The 23,745-nt window shown below is 58.4% G+C and overlaps 3 protein-coding genes across 4 annotated transcripts; 2 read left to right on the top strand and 1 right to left on the bottom strand.

Moving 5' to 3' along the window:
- Nucleotides 1–2,262: 2,262 nt before the first annotated feature.
- On the top strand, nt 2,263–4,202 carry CUEDC2 (CUE domain containing 2; the record flags this gene model as incomplete). Its single annotated transcript, XM_084244568.1, has 8 exons — nt 2,263–2,336; nt 2,666–2,809; nt 2,901–2,962; nt 3,048–3,175; nt 3,264–3,446; nt 3,573–3,634; nt 3,728–3,788; nt 3,873–4,202. 8 exons carry the CDS (start codon nt 2,263–2,265, stop codon nt 4,017–4,019), a joined length of 861 nt encoding a protein of 286 aa, XP_084100694.1. The 3' UTR covers nt 4,020–4,202.
- Nucleotides 4,203–4,377: 175 nt separating this feature from the next.
- FBXL15 (F-box and leucine rich repeat protein 15) lies at nt 4,378–6,363 on the bottom strand (the record flags this gene model as incomplete). 2 transcript variants are annotated; one of them, XM_084245777.1, is made up of 4 exons in its annotated part: nt 4,378–4,622; nt 5,122–5,627; nt 5,948–6,101; nt 6,275–6,363. In XM_084245777.1, 4 exons carry the CDS (start codon nt 6,325–6,327, stop codon nt 4,433–4,435), a joined length of 903 nt encoding a protein of 300 aa, XP_084101903.1. In that variant the 3' UTR covers nt 4,378–4,432. The 2 variants fall into 2 exon arrangements, with proteins under 2 accessions (XP_084101903.1, XP_084101902.1); XM_084245776.1 differs by having other exon boundaries at nt 5,122–5,645; nt 5,870–6,101; nt 6,275–6,327.
- Nucleotides 6,364–10,390: 4,027 nt separating this feature from the next.
- On the top strand, nt 10,391–23,605 carry PSD (pleckstrin and Sec7 domain containing). The gene is made up of 16 exons (XM_084244587.1): nt 10,391–11,059; nt 11,326–11,428; nt 11,872–12,232; nt 12,901–13,341; nt 14,478–14,672; nt 14,839–14,919; nt 15,110–15,222; nt 15,845–15,903; nt 16,001–16,090; nt 19,560–19,603; nt 21,009–21,199; nt 21,287–21,357; nt 21,466–21,623; nt 21,780–21,924; nt 22,229–22,372; nt 22,815–23,605. The coding sequence occupies exons 1-16, from the start codon at nt 10,406–10,408 to the stop codon at nt 23,043–23,045; spliced, it is 3,081 nt and encodes a 1,026-aa protein (XP_084100713.1). The 5' UTR covers nt 10,391–10,405; the 3' UTR covers nt 23,046–23,605.
- Nucleotides 23,606–23,745: the final 140 nt, after the last annotated feature.

A 23,745-nucleotide genomic window follows, 5' to 3' on the forward strand; every position in this document is an offset into this window, starting at 1 on the left:
TGTCTCAACCCACTTGAAAGTCTTGATATCACCACATCCCCAGAGCAACCCCTGGAATATTTTGACTAGGCAACCTGGATTTAAATTTTGACTGTCACAGTCAAGCCAGATGACAAGGAAATTCATTAAACTCACTGAGTTTCAGTTTATTTATCTACAAATGAGGGAGTAACTGTTTATTGAGCATCTGCTTTGTAGGAGATACTGTGTATACTTTGGTGAACATGCCAGGTGAGTCCTCATGAAGAAACAGGAAAAAACATTAAACACTGCCAAATCATTGTTTAATAATAGCTGTGAGGGGTGCTGTTAAGTTAGGAAAAGTATGATATGCAATGAGGATGTAACAGAGGAGACCAAACCAGTTAATTCTAGAGGGGCAGGGGCAGCATTCCTTTAGGAAAGAATTTTAAACTGAGACCTAGAAGGCAAGAAGGACTTAGACAAATGAGGAGGTAGAGGTGTGTGCTTGTCGAGGCTGAGGAAACAGTTCATACAAAGGCCCTTGCATGAAGGAGCTTGTGTGTTGGCACACTGAAAGCAAGCCAGGTTGAAGGGGATTGATCCAGGGGTGGTGTGGTACACGGTGAGGCTGAGAGATGTAGACAGGGGTAAGGCCCTGTATCCATGACCAAGAAAAGATTCTAGACTTATTGAAGGGTAGTGAGACATCACTGATAGATTTTAAGGAGGAAAAACACAATTTTTGTAAAGCTCGCATGCGGTGGTGTGGAGACTAGGTTGGGGGGGAGATGGTAGTGAGGAGAAGGGGATGGAAGCTCTTGCAGTTAAGGCAAGAGATGGAGCAGAGTGGGAATAGAGATGGAGAGCAGCTGTGCTGAATGATGTTGGTTACGACTTGGTGACCAGTTAGATGTGGGGAGGCAGCGGGTAGGATGGGAACAGCTCTGAGTGCCGGGGCATGCATTTGCTGAGGACAGCCTTGGAGGAGGGAAAGAGAGAGGGACGTGTTATCCACATGGAGGTGGCAGAGTGGCAGATGTACAAGTGTATAGCTCAGTGGAGGAGACTGAAAGAGAGGACTGAACATTTGGGGATTGGTAACATGGAGTTGGTACATAGAGATGTGGACCTAGATGAGATCTTCCTGAGAGAGAGGGTGCATAGTGAGGAGAGAGGAGGAGCAGCTTCAAGCCTGAACTTTGCTTCCACATTTAGAGGGCAGCAGAGGAGAGAGGACAGAGAAGGGAGTCTGGGAAGAATGGGCAGAGATAGAAGAGAAATAGGAGAGAGGAATGCTTCAAAAACCAGGCAGTCATTACCACCTACATGTTCCTGACTCTCAAATATAGACTTTTGGGAGCCAAAAGCATGTAAGTAGGAATAAAGTTAAGTATTTATTGAGCCCCTGCTAAGTACAGGCATTTTTCTAGGTGCTAGCCATTGAATAAGACAAAGTCCTTCCTTCCCTCATCTGGGAGTTTACATTCTTGGCTGGGGAGGCAGGGGGCATTTGAGCAGAGCCCTGGAGGAGAAGAGGGACTGAGTCATGTGGGTATCTGGAAGAAGCTGGGCCGCAATCTGAGGAACAGCAGGGAGATTGGTGTGGTAACAGTGGGGTGAGTGAGGTTGGAGAGGTAGGCAAAGGCCAGCTGTTGCCGAGCTCTACAGGCCTTGGGAAGGATAGCCTATGCAGATAGCCCCAAATGTTGGAAGGGCAGGGGTTAGGCAGGAAGGGAGAAGTCATGAAAGACTTCCTTCTATCTGGGCCCCAGAGCCAGAAAAATCCCTTTGTGCAGAGGGGTGGGTGGCCCATTCTGGGTGGGGGAAGGGCTGAATTCAGTTCTGAGGCCTACTTGTGGGGGGGAGGGGGACTGTACAATGGGCCCCTTGTAGTGAACTTGGGGTCTAACTGACCCTTTCAATGATGGGATTCCTCGATTAGGAGGCATGTGATCTCAAGATCCGGCTTCTTGCCAGAGGGTCTGGGCCTGCTACTAGGGAATGGTGTGGGGAGGTGGGGAGAGGTCAGAAGAGGTAGGAGGAACTCCACTCAGGAGACGGTCTCCTGAGAAAATGCCCTGCCCTGACTCAGACTAGAGGAGGTGGAGAGATGGGCAGGGAGGGGTTCTGACTCTGCTTGTGGAAGCAGGGAAAGACTAGAGGGCCGAAAGCTATGGGTAACATCAACAAATGGTTTCTACAGCAGGCCAGGAGGGCGGAGCTGGCCTAGTGGAAAGGGGCAGGCAGAAGAGGGCCTGACAACCCTACGTCTTGTGTCCCTTCAGAAGAGGAGAGAACATGGAGCTGGAGAGGATTGTCAGTGCAGCCCTCCTTGCCTTTGTCCAGGCGCACCTCCCAGAGGCTGACCTCAGGTAGAAGCCGCTCTTCCAGAAGGATCATGCCAGGGCCAGGGTTGGAGCTGCTGCGCAGCACTCTGCACCCTGACCAATGGAAAGATTGAGATGGAAAGCGCTCAACCCTACTCCTGAGGTGGGGGAGGGCTGATGATGTTTTATTGGTATGGCCTTATCCTGTCTCTGTGACCTTGTACAGATGGGAAAAAGCTGAGGGAGGGTGGGCTACACTCTGGCCTTGAGGTCTGGCTATAGACCCTATGAAGCTGAGGGCTGTTTCAGGCTAAGTGGGAGTGTCAGCGGTATCCAATGTCCTACCTAGAGCTTTACCTGTTCTCTTCCTGCAGTGGTTTGGATGAGGTCATCTTCTCCTATGTGCTTGGGGTCCTAGAGGACTTGGGCCCATCAGGCCCATCAGAGGAGAACTTTGATATGGAGGCCTTCACTGAGATGATGGAAGCCTATGTGCCTGGCTTTGCGCACATCCCAAGGTAGGGCTTGGTTCAGGCCAAGAGAAGGAGGAAGCTGGCAGATTATGGAAGGGGGCACAGTTGTCCCTCACCACCCTCCTTGTCTTTTCAGGGGCACAATAGGGGACATGATGCAGAAGCTCTCAGGGCAGCTGAGTGGTGCCAGAAACAAAGGTGAGTCTAGGGGTCAACATTTGGGTTACTCAACCCCAAACCCCCAAGCCTTTGGCAAACCTGATACTCTCTCTGCCTCTTTAAGAGAACATGCAACCACAGAGCTCGGAGGTCCAAGGTCAGGTGCCCATCTCCCCAGATCCCCTGCAGCGGCCTGAAAAACTTAAAGAAGAGACTAGGTCTTCTGTTGCTGCTGGGAACACCCAAGATGAGGTACTGCTAGAGGGCACTGATGAGGAAGCTAGGGGGCACCTAGGGGAAAGGAGGAAATTCTGCCTCTTGTCAACATTTATACCTACAGGCAGCCGGCGCTGAGGAGGAGCTACTGCCAGGGGTGGATGTACTCCTGGAGGTCTTCCCTACCTGTTCAGTGGAGCAGGCTCAGTGGGTGCTGGCCAAAGCTCGGGGGGACTTGGAAGAAGCTGTGCAGATGATCGTAGAGGGGAAGGAGGAGGGGCCTCCAGCCTGGGATGGCCCAAACCAGGTATCCTCTGCCAGGGGTCCCCCAGCCCATGTAGCCTCCTCTACATTCCACCTTAGTGTTAAGCCCCACCCCTAGCCCCATCAACTTCTAGTGCCATGGGTCTGAGCAGGCTTCCTTTCTCTGCAGGACCTGCCCCGGCGCCTCAGAGGCCCCCAAAAGGATGAGTTGAAGTCCTTCATCTTGCAGAAGTGAGGCGAGGCTGGGCTGGGCTGGGCTGGGGTGGGCCCTATTGAGGGGCTTCCCAAGGGTGGCATGAGCTTCACCCAGCCGGTTTTTGGCAGGTACATGATGGTGGATAGTGCAGAGGATCAGAAGATTCACCGGCCCATGGCTCCCAAGGAGGTGAGAGGGTTGGGGCTGCTAGAGATGTGGAGCGAGTGGGACTGTCTCCTGGCTTTTACTACTTCCTGCCTTATTGCTTGACAGGCTCCGAAGAAGCTGATCCGTTACATTGACAACCAGGTGGTGAGCACCAAAGGGGAAAGATACAAAGATGTGCGGAACCCTGAGGCTGAGGAGATGAAGGCCACGTACATCAACCTCAAGCCAGCCAGAAAGTACCGCTTCCACTGAGGCATTCGCCGGACTCTGCCTGAGCCTCTCTAGGCTCAGATCCCAGAGGGATGCAGGAGCCCTGCACCCCACACAGGGCCCACCCAACTCCTTTCCCCCCTTCCCTACTACTTTCTCTACTTCCTTGCTCCAGTGTTAACCTCTTAGAGCTGCCCATGGGCATAGTAAAGGTGGCCCCAGGAAGGTGTGAGTGCATTCTGGTCATTTTTGCCTTACAGCTGGGGTGCTGGAGTGCTGGGGGAGGTACTGTGTCTGTCGTACCTCTCCCAACCTTGTATCTCCTATCTCCAGAAGGGCAGAAGCGCCAGGCAAGAGGGGGTAAAAAGCTCTTTATTTGAAGCTCCAGGGTGGGGCCGGGCTTTGGCCTCTCTCCAGGGGCCCCACAGTCCAGCTGTGCCCCACTGGAGGGTTGGTCAGACCTGCAGGTTGACAAAAGGTGCGAAGCCCACCATGTCTTGCAGCAGCACCAGGGCCTGGTGCAGTGGCGGCTCCACGTCGATGTCCACACCCCGCTTCCGCAAGCGGCTCAGGCTGGGCTCTGCCACATGGTGGCAGTGCCGCACCCGGAGGGAGCGCAGCGTCGGGCAGTACTCTGCCAATGTCCTGGGGTGGTGTGGGGAGGAAGGAGCTGGGTAAGGTAAAGGGCAGGGAGGAAGCCACTATACCCACAGTGGGGGAGCCAGAAAGCCCTTCTCCCTCCACGTCGGGCATCCTTTTTCCCTCCATTCATGAGGGAAGCAGCCTGGACTTGGGTCTTAAACAACGCCGGCAGTAAACTGAAACTTCCTTTCTTTTAATGGGGGAATCTGCGCTTCAGCATCGCCCAAGATTGCAAAGTTTTACCCATGTTGAAGAAAAGCCAGAAATCTAATTTGGGATGTGATGTCTCCCAATGTGTAAATACTGGCTCAGGAAAGTTTTTAAACTGTAATTTCTGCTTAGGCAATCTAGAAGCTTTTCCTGTTCAGAATGGGGGTGCCAAGGCAGAGGAAACATTCAGAAACCCCAGTTTTGCCTTTTGACTACTTCAGTCCCCTCCCAGCCCCAGAGGCTAAATAAGTGGCTGCCCTCCTCTCAGACCACAGACCCAAGGCCCAGGCACCTGACGCCGTCGCTTCCCACGCGGAGGCAGCCGGTTAGGTCGAGATGCTGGAGTTTCGGGCAGTTCCGAGCCAACTCCTGGACCGCGGCATCCCCCACATTGGCGTTGACCGCCAGCGAGAGGCTACGGAGGCCAGCGCCGCGCCTCTGCGCCAGGTACACGATGGCCTCATCCTTGAGCTGACGGCAGGCGGTGAGGTCCAGCTCTTCGAGGGCTGGGCAGCGGTCCGCGAGGCCGCGCAGCGCCAACCCGTCTACCCAGTCACAGTGCGCGAGCGACAGGCGCTGCAGGCGGGGGCAGCCCTCGGCCAGCGCCCCCAGCGCGCGGCGACTCAGTTGCCCGCAGCCGGCCAGCGCCACGCTCCGCAGCTGCGGATTCCGCGCCAGGACCGGCACCAGATCCTCGTCCGCCAGCCACTCGTGACACGGCGCCAGCGCCAGCTCCTGCAGCCCCTCGGCGTCCCGCAGCAGCCAGGCCAAGGCGGCCCGCGGGATCTGCGGCCCCACCTGCGGGCGGGGAAGCGCCTGGACCCTCAGCGTGTCCCGGGAGCCCGGCGGGCGCTGCCCACCCGCGCCGAGGCGTTCTTTCCCGGCAGCAGCCCACCCTCGGGACTTGCCACCCGCCCTCCCAGGAGCGACCCCCGAGCCCTCGGAGTCCGCACGGTGCTCGTCTGGGGAGTCCCCCGGCGGGAGGGGACGCTCGCCCGGCGTTCCGGGAGGCCCGGGGGAGTCCGGAAGGGCAGACGGACCGAGGGGGCGGGCAGAAGGCGGGGCGGGGGCAGGACGCCCGCGGGGGCGGGCCGCATTCCCCCCTCTTCCCCGCTCACCTGAGCCGCGTCGAAGCGGCGCAGCCCGGCCAGGTGCAGCTGCACTAGCGCCCGGAAGGCCCGGCTGACGCGCTGCAGCCGGAGCAGCTGGCGCAGCGGGACCCGGCTCAGGACGTGTGGGAGCAGCACGTCTTCCCAGGGCAGGTCCAGGAGCCTGCGAGTAAAGGGACGGTTGCGACGGCGTCCCAGGGCCGCTTTTACCTGCGAGTTCGTATCCGTTATGCTCCTGTGCCCCGGCTTCCAAGAGTGGCCCCCAGACCCGGTCCGGGTTCAGCTCCCCTCCCTCAGGCCCTTCTTCCTTTTCTCTGTCCCTCCGGTGCTCGGTACCTGACGGCTCTCGGCTCTTGCTCCCCTCCGGACGGCTCCATCGGTGGCTCCATCGGCTGTCTACTGCGCGTGCGCAGGAAGGACTCGTTTTGGCCTGGCCGCGGCTAACCCGCCTCCTTGGGCTGTAGAGACAGGCGGGTTCAATCGAGTGCCGTCTTACGGAGGCGCCTCTCGGAAAGTGTTCGGGATGGATCCCGAGACTGAGGCAGAACAGACCGGGGTGGGGGTAACATCAGAGCGCGCCTTCTTGGCTACTGGGCTTGAGATCCCAGGCTGGAGAATGCGACGGGCTACGGACTGGCTTCCTTTTTCCTCTTGCGACAGTGGCCGCCTCTGAGTGAAGCGACGCTGGGAGGAGCAGACTAGGCCCAACGCAGAAGGGGCGGGGCCAGGACGCCCTGGTTCTGGACACACTCTGCCCTCGGGTCGCGTTTAGCGACTTTGAAAAATGGAGAGAAACTGCCCAGGATCTTACTGTCTGGCACTTAGCCGGTGTCTAATAAATGTTGAATGGGTGACTCAATGAATGAATGAATGAATGGGCAAGGCTAGAATTTTTCTTCATCAAACAAACATCCCCAAACCTCACGGTTGTGGAGTACAGAGCAGTGCAGCCCCTTCCACTCCCAGACGATTTGGGGCAGGTTTATACCTGGGAGTAGGAGTGGGGGGCAGAGACATAGGGATTGCTAAGGAGGACTGTATTTCCAGCCAGTTCCCTTTCTTTTTCCCACCAGGTATACAGTCCTAAGAATGCTCAGAAGTACCAAGAGTACTTCTTGGTTGGCCTGGGGGGGTAGTTGTTGGGTCTGCGGTTTAGCTCACCCTGGAGGCAGTGACGCCTCAGAACTCTGGGCATAGTTCTGGGCCTCCCTCTCCCCGCTTCCTCAGGCCCTAGTTCCAGGTCAGCTCTGGGAAACCCCAGGAGCAGTGCTTTCTTTTCCCATCAAAAATTGGTGGGGTGAGGGTGTGAAGGACGCTGAGGGTGACTGCAGTCGCTGCGAGCTGCCCCCTCGACCACCAGCATGGTTGCGCTCTACTTTCGTGCCACCGCTTCACTGGTCACTCTATAATTGGCCACTTCTTCCCCATTATATCATCAGATCTTGGGACACCTCTGGTGGGCTGGTCTGTGCTGTCCCTCCACTTTAAATATGAAACCGAGGCCCTGGAATAGGGAGTGCTCAGTCCACAAGCGAGTCAGGGATAAAGAATTCAAACATCCTGGGCCTCCCTGGTGGCGCAAGGGGTTAAGCACCGCACTATGAAGCAATCCACAGCCTCTGCAGCACAGCCTCTGCCCGCCAGGGAGCAACCCACATGGCGCAGCAGACCTCTCCTGTCTTGCCTGCTGCTTCCCTCAGCAGTGCATTTCGGTCAGTCTGCCTGTTCTGTTCCCCGCTCTGTCTCTGGTGAATCCACTCACCTCCCAGACCTCTGGCCTGTACCCCAGCTCTTGTATGCATAAATAAATAAATCAAAAAAGAACTCAAGCATCCAGATTTTCCCAGAATTCCTTCCCCAGCTCCCTCCCCACCCCCAATATAGCCAGAAGGGTGACGCCAGCAGCGAGGACCAGAAAAGGATTAACCTGGGTGAGGGACTTACTCCTCAGGCGGATTGGGGTGGGGGTAGCTGGGACAACGCACCTCTATTAACATAGAGTCTCGCCGGCGCGCACCACCTCCGGCCGCGCGGCTCCTTCCCCTCCCCGCTTTGTTTGCGCCTCTGCGCCTGCGCAGTGCGACAAACCTGGCGCTGTCCCCTTCAGCACCACGCGGAGCCCGCGCCGCCCCTCGCCGCGGTGAGCCCCGCGCGCCCCCGCCTGACACGTCCTCGCGCCCCCTGACAGCCCAACAGACCCCTTCTTCCTCCCGAGGTCACGGCCTGACAGTCCTGGCCTTCCCTAAGGGAGAGGTTGTCATAGTAACTCTAGTGGCGCTGTCTTAAAATAGCTGGGCCCCCTTCTACCTTGGCCAAGGGCACAGGGTTGCCTGGTTCTTGTTTCCTCCAGCTCCCTCATTATCCCGTCTAGCCTCTTATCCCCAGATAGACTGGACATCAACTCAGGAGCGAGGAAGTTCTTCCTGAAGCCTGACTAACATCCCTCCTGCTGCACCCTGGGTGGGTGGTCAGGGTTGGGTCTCCTGTGTCTTCTGGGTCTGAGACTCAGAATTCCGGAAGGTTGGAGCCGGTGTTCCCTAGATCTCTCGTCCATAACCTAATGGTCTCCTGAATTTAGGGGGCGGGTCCAGTCTACACCCAAACCGTGCTGGTTGGCGCGGCCGCGTGCTCGTGGGGGCGGGAGCGCGTGTGGCATGTAACAGGTCATGTGGCAGCCTCCTAGGGACACGCGTAGGGTCTGGAGCGGGACACGCGTGTGCAGCTGGGTCCTGCGTTGTGGCTCAGGGGCCAGTGGACGAGAAGGACGTGGACATGATTGGGGTGGGGCAAATGATGTTCTGAGGTTCCTAAACGTCCTCCCCCTTGTCAGGGGCGGGTCTCAGGTTGGCGGGAGAGCCCAGCGGAGATCTTGTGTGTATTGGGGGGACAGCTTCTGGGGCTCAGGGCTCGGGGAGAGGGCGGGGCGGGGCTGGGTAGGGTGGGGTGGGTGGGGGGATTAGCTCTGCTTGAGCGGCGCGTAGGGGTGAGGAGGCGGGACTGAGAAGCGGGCGGGCCTGGAGCAAGCGGGAGCAAGCGGGGAGCCGCGCTACCTTCACAGCTGAACTGGGCCCAGCTTCTCCCAGCCTCTCCTCGGCCCCAGCTCCAGGCGAGCAGCGGTGAGTACCGAGGCGACTCCAGGCTGGGCTGCACTGGTGATGCGCTGGGTGGCCCATTGAGCTTCAGGAACCTGCCTGGCAGGGCTGCTGCTCCTGACCTCTGCCCCTACCCTGCATTGCCACCAGAGACTCCATTATCCCTATGTGGCCCCTTCTGGGCTGGACAAGATCTATTCTACTCCTTGGAAGGAGGGTGGGAGAGAGGTGTGATGCAACCTTCCCCCTCCAGATATCGGTGACTGGTGGGGGCAGGGGAGAGGGTGTGTATCCCTGCCTAAGTATCTGTGTGTGTTCATCTGTATTTGTGTGATTGTGACTAGCAGGTTTCTGTGTCTGATATATCTGTGTCTCCTGTGTGCCCTGGAGAATGAGAACCAGTGAAATATTTGGGTATTTCTTTGTGTGTTCTTGTTTGATGACTATGTGTGTGTAAAACAAGCATGTGCCTTTCCATTACATGAATATTTGTTATGACTGTAAGAGTGTGTATGAGGGTGTGTCTTTGAGCAATGTGTGTGTGTGTGCCTGTGTCTCTGTGTGCTAGAGGGTGTTGCTATGAACATGTTGCAGGGGGTACTGACATATTTGTTGCTATGTATGTGTGCATACATGAAATATGTATAGCTGCATGGAGAATAATAATGTCCTTTTCCCATTTGGCATGTGTGTGTTGGGGTTGGGGCCTCTGTTTAGGCCTTTCTCCTCCCCTCTACCCTATGCCTCTCAGCCCTCATCGTCCCTATATAACCTCCTTGCAAGCCCCTCAGACCGCCCCTTCTTCCTCCTTTTCCTTCCAGGAGTCCTGAGTTCTCTATCCCTGAGTGAGGGGCCTCCATGGAGAGTGTGTGTGGGAGGGGGCGTGGCTTTATGCTGGCAATGGCCTGCTGACATTCCTGGTCCAGAGGGGTGAGATAGGCCTTTCCCCACCCCTGCCAGAAGTAATTCCAAATGTTACAGGGACTCAGCTCACTCAACTTTTGAAATAGCTTCCCCTCTCCTCCCAGGGTGATATTCAGGGCTCCCCAGGGAGAAGGAGAGGAGCCAAGAGCCCACTGGGGAGACAATTCTTTTTTCCTTATGCCTTTATGGAAGTTGCCCAAGCAGAAGACCCGATCACCCCTGGGGGTGGAATCAGTGATCACATATTCCCATGGTGGCTTACGCCCCTGGTGCTCAGCCACCCCAGCCAGCTTTCCTCTCCCTGTTTCTGCTCTCCTGCCCATCCTCTGCCCGGCAGTTCACCCCCTGCTCCCCTTCCTCTCTTGCAGGCCTGTCTGAAGAGCATGTTGCCCCCTCACTCCCCGCCTGGCCTCGCCATCCCTGCCCCCCCAGCCTGACCCCCGGCTCCAGCATGGCCCAGAGTGCCATGCGCTTCTGCTCAGAAGGCGACTGTGCCATCTCCCCGCCACGATGCCCGCGCCGCTGGCTCCCCGAAGGCCCAGTGCCCCAGAGCCCCCCTGCCAGCATGTATGGCAGTACAGGCTCCCTGCTACGGCGGGTGGCAGGTCCAGGTGCCCGAGCCCGGGAACTGGGACGTGTGACAGCACCCTGTACACCTCTGCGTGGACCCCCCTCACCCCATGTAGTTCCCTCACCCTGGGCACCCTCTTCACCCACTGGGAAGCCCCCACCAGGGGCTCGGAGCTCCGTGGTCATATTCCGCTTTGTGGAGAAGTCCAGTGTGAGGCCACTGAATGGGCTACCTGCTCCAGGAGGCTTGAGTCGGAGCTGGGACCTGGGTGGGGCCTCTCCTCCCAGGCCCACACCAGCCCTTGGGCCTGGCTCCAATCGGAAGTTGCGACTGGAGGCATCTACTTCAGACCCACTCCCAGCTGGAGGAGGTTCAGCTCTGCCTGGCAGCCAGGGCCTTCTACATGGGCCACCAGCCCAACCTCAGCCTGGAGCAGATGGCCTCTACTCCTCTCTCCCCAATGGGCTGGGGGCACCCTCTGAGCACCTGGCCACACTCTTCCGAGGACCTGCTGATACTGGACTCCCGAACCAGGTATGTGACCTTCCCTGGGCTCCCTGGAACTCCAGAGCCTCAGTGAAGAGGGAAGGCTTGGCCCATAGACCTGTGGGCTCTTTGCTCTGAATCTTTCAGTCTGTCCTAAATCTGTCTTCTCAACCTCTGTGTTTGTCCCTTTGTTTCTGCACCTCCATCTCTGCCCCTGAGTGTTTTTCTTTTTGTGTTTCTGTCCATGTTCTTGTATCCTTTTTGTCTGGCTGTATCTCTGGGTGCCTGTGTCTATGTCTCCCTCCTTGGCTTAGGGGGACACCTGGTCCTCCCCCCGGGAAGTCTCCTCTCATGCCCAGAGAATTGCTCGAGCCAAATGGGAATTCTTCTATGGCTCTTTGGACCCCCCCAGCTCAGGTAAGGCCTGGGGCTGGGGCGAGGGGAAGAGGGCAGGGTCTTCTCCACAGCATTGAGACTTGGCAGGGACCCTTCCTTTAAATCCTTTCCTGGATTTTCCCCAATCCTTTCCTGGGCTCCTGAGTTGGCTAATACCTTTCCAGGACTTAGTCTTTCCATTTGTTTTATGATGGGGGGTTCGGACACTTGAAGGGAGTTGGGCAGTAGAGGAAGGGTGGGGAAGGATAACCCTCAGCACCCCCCCCAAGCTGTTTGAAAAGAACTTGATTGAACCTGACTGGCACCGGGAACAAGCTGAGTTTGTAGCAGGAGCGATGGAGACTAGACAGTAGAAGTGCTTCCTGATAATATGAGCTGCTAGGAGAGTGTTCCTCCCTGGAAAAGAATCAGGACAGAGAGCTGACCTGGATAACCTCCTGACCAAGTACCTATATATATTGCAGGTGCTAAGACCCCAGAGCAGGCCTCCCCATCTCCAACAGGTGTGGGCTCAGGGCAGGGCTCTGGGGTGGCTGTGGGGCGCGCAGCCAAGTACTCGGAGACAGACCTGGACACAGTGCCCCTGAGGTGCTACCGCGAGACCAACATCGATGAGGTGCTGGCTGAGCGGGAAGAGGCCGACTCTGCCATCGAGAGCCAGCCCAGCTCTGAGGGCCCTCCTGGCACTGCCCGCCCACCTGCCCCACGTCCCAGCCCATGCTTTGACTCTCGTCCCAGCCTGGGCAGTGGTGACGAGGATGACGATGAGGCAGGTGGAGAAGAAGATGTGGACGATGAGGTGTTTGAGGCCTCAGATGGGGCCCGGTGAGTGGGGGAAGGGGAGAGGAAAATGGCTTGCCCCTCCCACTGGCCCGGAGGCAGAGCTGGGATCAAAAGGACCAGAACAGAGATGGGGATGAGGCTGGGAGGGTCAGTACCAAAGTAGGGGTGGTGACAGGGAGTGCTGGATAGAATCCTGAGGCCTGGCAAAATCCTGGGCCAGTAGTGGCATCAGCGAGAACCCAAGTGGGTGGGGACAGCCAGGATGGAAGAAAAGGGGTTCTAGTGAAGAACAGGGGACAGTATGACAGGCCAGAGGTCAGAATCAAGCCTGGGGCTGTGGGAACATCCATCTGGATCCTGGCGGGAGAGTGGGGAGTGTGGGGGCTTTCCTCTCCGTCTCACACCCCACCACAGCTAGGAGCCTCCTCTTGTTCTCCTAAGATGTTGCCAAAAATAGAAATAGGATGGCAGGAGGGGAGAGGATCAGGGAGAGGGAGGAGAAAGGGAGATTAGCGGGGAGGAAAAGAAGAAAGGGACTGGGTGCTGGGGACAGATAGGGCTAGGGCGGGAGACCCCCTACCCAGGGGGCATTTTAAGGAGGCCGAGGCCTGTGAAGAAGGCATGATAATCTCCTCTAGTCCGTATGAAAGTTTAGTGAAATACTACCCAAACCTCTGTGCCTCTGATCAGAGATTTCTCTGCCCCTGCAGACCCGGCCCCCAGATGCCTCATTCTGGGTCTCTAAAATCTCCGGTGCCCTTCCTACCTGGGACCAGCCCTTCTGCTGAGGGGCCTGACTCTTTCAGCTGTCTGTTCGAAGCCATCTTGGAGTCACACCGGGCAAAAGGCACCTCCTACACCAGCCTCGCCTCCCTGGAGGCCCTGGCCTCACCTGGCCCAACCCAGAGCCCCTTTTTCACCTTTGAGCTGCCTCCCCAGCCCCCTGCCCCCAGGCCTGACCCATCTGCTCCTGCTCCACTTGCCCCTCTTGAACCAGATTCCGGTACCAGCTCTGCTGCTGACGGTCCTTGGACACAGAGAGGGGAAGAGGAGGATGCAGAGGCTGGAGCCAAGCCGGGCCCAGGGAGGGCACCCCCTAGTCCCTGCCACTCAGAGGACAGCTTTGGGCTGGGGGCAGCTCCATTGGGCAGGTAAGTGATTCTCTTGTTTCCTGAGACTTGAGGCCTCCAGGGCCCAGGGAACAGCTGCTCCAAAGGACAGAGAAAAGCTGTATGTGGTTCATATGCCTGGGCCCTGTGGAGGGCGGGAAGGGGTACAGGTGTCGTTGTGGCCCCGTCCGGAGGACTACTTCCACTGGCTGTGAGAGGGAATCCCTCACAGCCCACCCCCTTGGCTTCAGACCCAGTGACTCAGGATTGAAGGTCCACAGAGATCACCCTCCTTTCTCCCCATGAAGGCCCTTTCCTTACTAAACAGAGCCTCTCGCCTGTTTAGAATTCCTGTGAACTTACCCCACCCAGCCTGGAGGCTTCTGGCAAAGATGCCGCCACCAGCCACTCCCACTGCCTCTCTCTCGGGGCATGCCTTCCCCTCCACCCAGGAGTCTCTCACCCTTCTCCGGGAAGTCCTTTCACCAGCCTAACCTTTCTGCTCTCCCCTCTGCCAGCTACCCTCTCAGTCATGGAAGCCATGGCAACAGGAGGGGGTGGCCAGGGAGACAGCGTTGCCTAGCAACCAGGAGTTTCCGGCCTCTGTCTCTGGGGTGACAGGTGGCTTTGCGAATAGAGCAGCTGGGGTGGGAAAGGAAGGGGAGGAAGAGACAGGGGATGAGGGGGTGCACTCTGACCCCCAATCCCCTCTACTCTAGAGCCTGCCAGAGTGGGACGAGAAGGACCAAGGAAAGGCAGGAGGAGGAAAGACAGGAGTGGGAAGGTGTCCCTGCTGTCCTCGAATCTTTGTGACCCTTCACTGTTCCTCCTTGGCAGCCTGTCTGTCCCGCCATTGCCCATATTCTCAGACATAAAGGACTATGCTTTTGAGTAGGAACCATGTGGGGAAGGGGGGCGCTTTGTCTAATAGCAAACTTAGGGGGGTTGAGGGAAGCTGCCAGAACTCTAGAGCAGCAAGATGAATGTGGGTGAGATTTGAGGCAGGACTTCCCCAGAGAGGTGGTAATGATGGAGTAGGCTGATGGAGGGAAAAGAAAAATGCCTTCTCCGTGTCCTTCTCAGTCTTTCTCTGTCTTCTGGGCCTGGAGGCAGAGAAAGGACCCAGATGGCCCTCGAGGGCCCTACCTTACCCCTGAGCTGGTGTTCTACCTTGGCAGTGAACCACCCCTGAGCCAGCTGGTGTCTGACTCAGACTCAGAGCTGGACAGCACAGAGCGGTTGGCCCTGGGAAGCACAGACACCTTGTCCAACGGGCAGAAAGCAGACCTGGAGGCTGCGCAGCGCCTGGCTAAGAGGCTGTACCGACTAGATGGCTTCAGGAAGGCTGATGTGGCTCGGCATCTGGGCAAGAAGTAAAGCCACTAGGCTGGGATTGAGGAGGGCAGGAAGGAATGCCTCCTTGAGGGTAGCTCTTCCACACCCCCTCTACCTAATGCCCCCACATCTCTAGGTAGCCCCCCACCTGCTCTCTTGACATGTCCCCCTCAGACTCCACCTGTCTCTCTGCCCTGCCCACAGCAATGACTTCAGCAAACTTGTGGCTGGCGAGTATCTCAAGTTCTTTGTCTTCACTGGCATGACTCTGGACCAAGCTCTCAGGTGGGTGATGAGCCCTTTGAGGGTCCCCCTGGCTCTCCAAGCCTGCTGCGCAAGTCCTCCCCTATACCTCCTCTAAGCTGCCCTGATGCCATCCTTCCCAAACTGGCTGGGCATAGCCAAGAGCCAGGGCTGCCTAGTAAGGGAAACTTGGGTGGGGGCTTGACAGTCTCTCCTTCTCCCCCCTCCCCAGGGTGTTTTTGAAGGAGCTGGCCTTAATGGGTGAGACACAAGAACGGGAGCGCGTGCTGGCCCACTTCTCCCAGAGATACTTCCAATGCAATCCTGGAGCCCTGTCCTCAGAGGGTGAGGAGGCTAGGGCAAGGCTGTCTTTGGTAATCACCGAGGCAGATGGACTCTGTGTGTGCGCACAGGGGCAGGGGTCTGTGTGCAGGAGCAAAGGCTTGTAAGCGTGTGAGCATGCAAATGTGCAGTGCTGACATGGCCACATGGATATGAACTGTGCACCTGGCAGGCCTATTGCTAGGATCTAACATATGTTGAGATGAGGCAGGAGGCAGGTGTGTTTGCATATCATTGCTCAACACACATGCAGGACAGTGATTGGCTTCAGAGGGGATTGTCTGGCTCTACCGGTCTGCATAACTGTGTGGGGCCCACTTGCCTGTTTAGTGCATTGACAGAGGCTTATGGGTGTTGGGGGCAAGCAGTATGCAGTGCCCAGCACCTTAGGCAATGAGGGAGAGTGACCTGAGAAGATGAAAGGGTCCCTGCTGAGGGCTCTGCTGGAAAAAAAGATCTTTGTTTTGAGGGTAGTTTGCAAATGGGGTTCAAGACTACAAAAGTAATTGTAGGCCAAAGGGGGTCCTGAGGGGGTGGGGGATAGACATGAACGGACAGATGGGGAAGACAGCTGTAGGGACAGTCCCTGGGAGGTGGCTGAGGCTGAATGTCAACCCTCTTCCAGACGGTGCGCACACGCTGACCTGCGCCCTCATGCTACTCAACACTGATCTCCATGGTCATGTGAGTGGGGGTCAGGCGGGAGGGAGGGGGCCCGGAGACCTAAAGGGCTGGGAGGCCCTGAGCACCCCAAGTCACAGACCTCTGTGCTCTCCCACAGAACATCGGGAAGCGCATGACCTGCGGAGACTTCATCGGGAACCTGGAGGGCCTCAATGAAGGCGGCGACTTTCCCAGGGAGCTGCTCAAGGTGGGGGGCGGGGCAGGATGGAGGCTGCCGCAGGGGCGGGAGAGGGACCCAGTCAGCAGCCGCGTCAGGCCGGAGGGACGCGAGGTTGGGGGCTTCCAGGCCCCCAGCTCTGGCCAGTGCAGGGAGTCGGGACTAGCGTGACTCAGCCCGGGGGGGGGGCGCCCCCTCCCCGCAGCCCCCACACGCGGGCGCTCCCGGAACATGCGCACTCGCGTGCGGTCGCGGCGGCGCGCAGCGGGGGAGCGGAGCTGCTCTGGAAACACGTGATCTGGCGGCTCGGGACCCTGCATCTCCCCGCCTCCAGCGCCTACGGAGGGTGGGCGGGGCCCTTGCAGGGGCGGGTACGGGGGCGCGCAGGTACACCACTTCCCCTCCCCGCCCCCGGGGCGCAGCCGCTAAGACCCCCGGAGCCCCTCACTCGAGGGCCTGAAAGGGACCAAGGCTCTCCCGAGGTCTCGCAGCAAATCGGCGCCGGGCTGGGGCGCGAGGCTGCGCGCGGCTCCTCGCGGGCGGGTCGCGGCCCCGGCGCCTGCGCTCGGGGAGGGCGGCCACGCGCGGCCGGGTCGGGAGGGGGGTACTCAGGTCTCCAGGGGCCCGTCCTCTGCCTGGCCGGGTGGTGCTTGTCCAGCGAGGCCCGTACTCGAAACTAAAACACCAGGGCTGGCCCGAGGGCTCCGGGCCGCGCACACGGCTGCCCAGGCGTGTCCTCGGGGCGGGCGTGCGCGCCGGGCTGGGCGTCTGTATTTGGGGATTTGTGTGAGTGGGAGTGTCCAGGGTGGGTGGAGGGGTGTCAGTGAGCTGGGTCGTACTTCTGTGATTTTCAGGGCGTCGTGAATCCAGGGGGGTCGATTTGGGCTCTGCTTTGGGTTTAAAGTATGTGTCCGAGTTGAGTTTTACAAGCGCGGAGAGGCTGCCTGGCGTGTCTGTGTGCGAGGCGGGGTGTGTGTAAGGTAAAGACTGTGAATTTCGAGGTGTGTATCTGAATTTATATTTGTGAGTTGGGGTGAGTGTGAATTGTTGCCTGTGGTTAGTTGGGGTGTGGTGTAAGACGGGGCGTGTTTACGTGCATTGGGGTATCTAGCGAGGCGCTGAGGTGTTCGCGGGTCGGTGACTTGCCTGAGGCGATTCAAGCGCCGCCTCGGTCCAGCGCCGCGTCTCGGGCCGCCGGGCCCCTCCCCGCGCGGTGAAAGGGGGCGGTGGGCGGGCGGCCCCTCCTCCCCTTACCCCCCCCCGCCCCAGCCCTGTGGAGAAAGGAAGGACCCCCGCCCCCCGGGGTCGCCCCACCTTTACCACCCCAAGTCCAGGGCCTCCCGGCGTCCTCAGAGCATCCACTCACCGCCGGGCTCCCCAGGTCCCACTCCGGCGGCAGCGCGCTACAGGGGGCCCCCTTTTGGTCAGGCGCCTCCATTTTGCGCCGTCCCCGCCCCCAGCCCTCGCCCTCCCCTCCCCGGCGGCGCCCCCCTCCCGCTCTCGCCGAGCTGCAGAGCAGACCGCGCCGCCGCCGCCGCGCGCTCGGTGCGTCGGTGGGAGCCGGGCCGGGCTCGGGCCGGGCCGGGCCGGGCCGCTAGCGCCGGCTGTCCGGGCCGCGGGCCGCCCGGGGCCGAGGGCGGGAGGGGGCATGGCCGGGGGCCGCGGCGCGCCGGCGGGGCCAGCATGATCGGTGTCAACAGCATCCACAGCAGCGCCGGGCGGCTGCGCTCGCGCTCGCTGTGCTCCGTGCGCTACGGGCGCACCCACCGCGGCGCCGAGACCCTGTGCTATGGCTGGCCGCAGCGCTCGCGAAGTCTCAAGCCGGTGCTCTACACGGACCTGGTGGTCAGCCGCCTGCAGAGCCGCAAGAAGAAAAAGGCGGTGAGGGCGTTGGGGCAGCGGCCCACGCCAGGCTGGGGGGCGGCAGAGGGAGTGATGAGGGCGGCGCAGCTGAGGGGGCGGCTCGAGGGAGGCACTGAGGGTGGCACTAGGCACGGGGCTGTCCGCTGGTGGGGCCGAGGGGGCGCCCAGCGGGGACGAAGGCTGGTAGTAAGCGGCTGTAGCGCGGACCCGAGAGGGGAGGGCACAGGTCCTGGGATCAGGTGCTCCTCTCAACGCAAAAGGTTGTGGGTCTGCTAGATGGGAGCATGACATGGGGCTCACCGATGGGGCTCCGGACTGTCAAAGGAAGGTATGATTGGGGGCCAAAGGGGGTCCTGCGAGGGGGCAGGGGGTGAACTGGAAGGTGGAGACAATTATTGCACTTTGGATTTCTGGTCACTTTAGCTTCCTGGCCAGAGTTGGGGAGTGAGAGTTGAGGTTCCAAGCTATGCTGGATTTGGGCTGGGCGTGTGATGGGAGGGCTATGTGTGCATGACCCTGGTCTGTGCTGTGTGTGTGTGTGGGGGGCAGTGTAGCCGCCCCTGGCAGGGTGAGGACATGTGGGAGGCTTGGCTGGCCTTGTGACTGGGCATGGTGGCTGGCAGTTAGAGTCAGACACTGTGGTGTGTTGGGGGGGGGGGTTGTGGCCCATCACAGAGAAGGCGCCGACGTCACCACTGCATCCAGCTCACACGCAGATAGCATCACATGCCACACGCTTAGCCCAACACGCACATGTTGGGGACACACCCACTCACAGACAGGCTGGCAGAAGCGTCCCCACAGTTGGAGGCACTAATGTGGACCCATGTTGCAGGCCCCTCCTAAAAGAGGAGGGGTCCACTAGCCACTCCTGGGGCCCATTTTCTCCTCTCATCACCCAAGACCCCACATATCCCCCAGGCCAACTGTATAGAAGTTCCTGTTTAGGAACTCACAGAAAGTTTGGGATGTGCAGTGTTTTGGAAACTAAAACTACTGCTTTTTAACCTAGCATTGCACGTGAAGTATGTGAGTGGGCAAGAGGATAGACCACCCTGGCATTTGGCTTGGCGGGGCTGTCTGGTTGGGGAAGGTCTCACTTTGTCCTGGGGTTGGGAGGGGTTGTATTCCCTGTTAGCCGAGGAAGTAGGTTACAGTGGGCGTCTTCTTTCCCGAGCCTCGGTTTCCTCACATGCTTTGTGTGAGTTCACATTGGGAACAGGCCAAGTACATGGTGGGGAAAGGAGAGCTCCTGGGGTTGCTCTTTTTTATTCCTTCTGCGACCATGCTGCTCCCACCCAAGATCTGTGCAGCATGACCCTCTGACAATAACAGTAAAGATAGCAGCTGCCATTTAGTTGTCAACTATGTCCCAGGATGCCCTGAGACAACCGCTTGCCCTACGTTTCTTTCTCCCCATGTATTGTTGCCCAAAGTCATGCATCTAAAGTGGTAGAGCTGGGCCTGGGTCCTAGTACTCTGTTCCAGAGCCTGTGTTCTTGGTCATTACACCATGCTGTTGTCTGCCTTCCCCACCCCTGTTCTGTCTTCTCCCCCAAGTTGGGAGGGGGGGACTCTGAGCTCTGACATTGGGGTACATGGTGTACCTCCCACTGATTTGTTTCTCCCTCCCCAGGCCTTGTACAGCTCCATCAAGAATGAAAAGTTGCAGTGGGCCATGTGAGTCCTGGAGCTGGGCTGGGGGGGGTGGGGTGGAGATGAGGTGTGGGCAAAGGGATGCCTGGAGTGGCTAAGAGGGGCTAAGGTAGGCCTTGTGAGTCCTGAGGCTGGAGCTGGGGGAGGTGGGTGAGGCCATGAGCGGCAGTCAGGCTGCCTTACTTCCTTCTTTGGAGATGCTTGCCTGGACTTGGGGTTCTGTGTCTTGTCTCTAACTGGGTTGTTATGACAAGCTGGGTTGGGGTGGGTGGCCACTGTCAGCTGGCGTGGGAGGAGGGGTGTTGAAAGAAAAATGGGAGGTCCCTTGGTAACTCTATGCGAAAGCAGAGCTCTCTGGAGGTAGGGCCCTGACTGAGCGCAAGAGCCCCCCTCTCTGTTCCTAGGGAACCCAGAGTGTCACAGAACAAGGGATCACATATTAAACCAGTGGAGACAGAGACCCAGGAGTCCTGGAAGAGTCCAGTCTGAGGAAGTGTGCAGTTTTAGCCTTGGGTCCCCAGACTGAGGGAGAGCCCTCATCTAAATGGTCACTAGACTACTCATATTTGCTGGTATCTAATCACTGCTCAGTTTCGTTGGGAGCTCAAGTCAGCAGGAGAAAAGCCTTCAAAGGAGGCAGAGCTCAAGCTTGGATTATAGGGTGAGATCAGGGAGAGCTTCTGAGAAGATTAGGACTTGGGACAAGTCTTGAAGGAGGGAAGTGTTTGTTTGGGGAAAGGGAGAGGTTGTTACTTGGGAAGTAATATGTGGTGACTAAAATGAATATGGGGAGACCAAGAGGAGGCAGGCCTGGTTGGAATGGAGAGTGGAAGGAGATAGGGTTGGGGGGAATGTAGTATAGGCTCCATTTTGGAGGCAATAGGGAGCTACTGCAAGTTCGTGAGCAAGTGACAAAGATGACATCTGATAAGAGTCTCTAGACCAAGATGTAATAGGGGACCACTAGGAAGATATTTGTTCTGTCACCATTTAGCCAGTAAACTATGAGCAAAGCCCGGTGCTAGGTGTGGTTGAGACAGCTGAGTTTGACATGTGTCTGTCCTGGTGGAAAGAGTTTGAGGGTTGGCAGTGTCTGTGCAGAAATGGAGATGGGGCTGGTTCCATGTGGTGGGAGGAAGAGATGGCTCTAATCTGAGGGATTCTAATGTTGGGAGCTCTAATCTGAGGGAGGAAACATGTTGCCCCAAATTCTGAGCAGGGAGACATAGCTACACCGTGGGGAGACCAGGTCTGATGCAGGAGACATGGCTCCAGGAGCCTCAGGTTGAGGGAGCCACACCCTAAGGGAACAGCAGTCCCTACCCTATCTCCACATACACTGGAAGTTTTCCTGGGTGGGCACAGGCCAGGACTGAAGGGGGGGTTGTGGCTCCACAGCCAACCCCCTCTGAGGTGATCACGCCTGCAGAGACGAGGAGGAGCTGAGACGCTCTCTGTCTGAGTTGGCCGACCCCAACCCCAAGGTCATCAAGAGGGTCAGCGGGGGCAGTGGCAGCGGCTCCAGCCCTTTCCTGGACCTGACTCCCGAGCCCGGGGCTGCTGTCTACAAGCACGGGGCCCTGGTTCGAAAGGTGCACGCAGACCCTGACTGCAGGAAGAGTACGTGGCTGGGTGGAGGGGGGGTCTGGGGGATGGATGGGAGTGGGCCTGTCCCAGGCCCCCCTGACATGTCTTCCTTCCCCCCAGCACCTCGGGGCAAGCGGGGCTGGAAGAATTTCCACGGCATCCTCAAGGGCATGATCCTCTACCTGCAGAAGGTGTGGGGTCAGCCCAAGGGTTTGGGATGAGCTGGCACAGGGGATTGGGGGGTGGCTAGACTGGGCTAGATGGGGACTGCCAGCAGGACAAGATGGGCACTCCTGCAGGAGGAGTACCAACCTGGGAAGGCCCTATCAGAGGCAGAGCTTAAGAATGCCATCAGCATCCACCACGCACTGGCCACGCGTGCCAGCGACTACAGCAAGAGGCCCCACGTCTTCTACCTGCGCACAGCTGACTGGCGGGTCTTCCTCTTCCAGGCCTCGTGAGTAACCTTCTTCCTGCCCATTCCATACCCCTTCAACCTCACCTCCCAGTGTGCTCCCCTCCCCCCGATTGCCTCGTTCCTCTCAGGCTACCCCCTGAGTGTCCGGAACAAGAAGCCGGGGCCCAGGTCCAAGTGGTTGTGCTTTCTCCGTAGGAGCCTGGAGCAGATGCAGTCCTGGATCACTCGCATCAATGTGGTGGCCGCCATGTTCTCTGCACCCCCCTTCCCAGCTGCAGTTAGTTCGCAGAAGAAGTTCAGCCGCCCTCTACTGCCCAGTGCTGCCACCCGTCTCTCCCAGGTAGCCATCTGCCATCTACCAGCCAGCTCCATCTACCTGGTCAAGTGGGATGGGGTGAGGCAGGCCCAGGGCTACTGCACTCTATCAAGGCTGCCACATATGATCATGTAGATTCCTGTGCACCAAGACACTGGCCATGGATGGCCAGCAGAGGCTGAAACCCAGTCTTTACTTCACTTGCTGAGCTATTAACCCAGATATGGTGCTTTGTTCACCCGAAGAAAGGAACATCTTTTTAAAAAAACTTGTGCGAAGGCACTGTTTGTACTAGAATGATCCTGACCGTGCTCCTCCTTACCTCTAGGAGGAGCAGGTGCGGACCCATGAAGCCAAGCTGAAGGCCATGGCAAGTGAGCTGCGGGAGCACCGGGCTGCCCAAGTAGGCAGAAAGGCCCGGGGTAAGGAGGCTGACGAGCAGCGGCAGAAGGAAGCCTACCTGGAATTCGAGGTGAGCCTTCCTGCCCTGGTACTCTGTGGGTCCTTTCTCTATCAACAGGACATCTGACCCCCCCTCACCGGCTCAGGCTAGTGCTTAAGGGCGTGCACCCTGCTGGGTGACCTTGGGCAAGTTACTTAATCCCCCTGTGCCTGTTTCCATTTCTGTAGAATAGGGATGACACGCATAACCACTAGGGTTTGAAGTGAGAGGATGTCTATTCAGTGCTCAGTTTTTTCACTTTGGTCAAGAATCTACAAACATTTGCTCTTATCATTGGCAGATTTGAGAGAGCCCAGAGAGGGTAGCTGACCTACCAGGGGAATCATGCCCTCGCCCTTGGGGGCCCTAGGGGCCACTGCCCGGTTTTCTTTGGCAGCCCTTCTTGATCCCAAGGGGAGTGGGATGGGCAGTCTGGGGAGAGCGGACTCATAGCGCTGCTCCTCTGTCTCAGAAATCCCGCTACGGCACGTACGCAGCACTACTTCGAGTCAAGCTGAAGGCCGGTAGTGAAGAGCTGGATGTGGTAGAGGCGGCGCTGGCACAGGCTGAGGGCACAGAGGATGGACTCCCCCCACCTCACTCCAGCCCCTCCCCGCATCCCAACTCCTCCAGCCAGCCCCGAGCTCAGTGTCATGGTTCAGAGCCTCGGGCAGGGGCAGGCAGTGGCAGGCGGAAGCCCTGAGTTGGGGTGGGCGTGTTGGGGGGTGGTGCCCATTGGGCACCTGCATGACATGGCCCTGCCTGAGCCCGGGCGGGCCTCGGGTCACCCACGAGGGCCCCTTGGCCCAGGGCCCGACCGCGCCGGACGCGGTGTCCGGGGCAGAGCTAGGGCATGGGCCTCGGGAGCCTAGGCTAAGGGCCCCTCCGAGACCCCCATTTTGTGATAATGTTTTGCACTTTTTCGTACAGGGGGCTGGGGCGGGAGGGGACAGGGCCCTGGACTTTTGATGCTTTTTTTTTGTGCGGGAGGCTGACAACGTTTCTGCTTTCTGCTGAGACCACCCCCACCCTGACACCAGCAATCCCTCTCCATCCTGGGGCCTGGTTCAGACAGAGGCCAGGAGTTGGGGCTGAGCTGGTTTTCTCTCCTTCCTCCCTGAGGGCTCACCCTCTCTCTCTCCAGAGGAGGAAGAAGGGTGTCCATGCCCAGGCCCTGTACACAGGCTGGGGCAGCATGGCCTTGCTTTCCCTCCTTCAGTGGGCCCTGTCCTTTGTACAGCCTCCACCCCTATTAAAACTGCTCTGGACTTGCTGGCTGGGTCTCCTTTTCTCTCCAGAGTCTGGCTTGGGGCCAGGTAAGCAGCTGGTTCCAGGGACAAGTCACATCAGCCTTCTATAAGTTGGGGAGGGGACCAGGCCTTCCCCCTTTCTCATGAGAATCC

This window comes from Talpa europaea (assembly GCF_964194135.1).
Source record: "Talpa europaea genome assembly, chromosome: 10".
Classification (NCBI taxonomy): domain Eukaryota; kingdom Metazoa; phylum Chordata; class Mammalia; order Eulipotyphla; family Talpidae; genus Talpa; species Talpa europaea.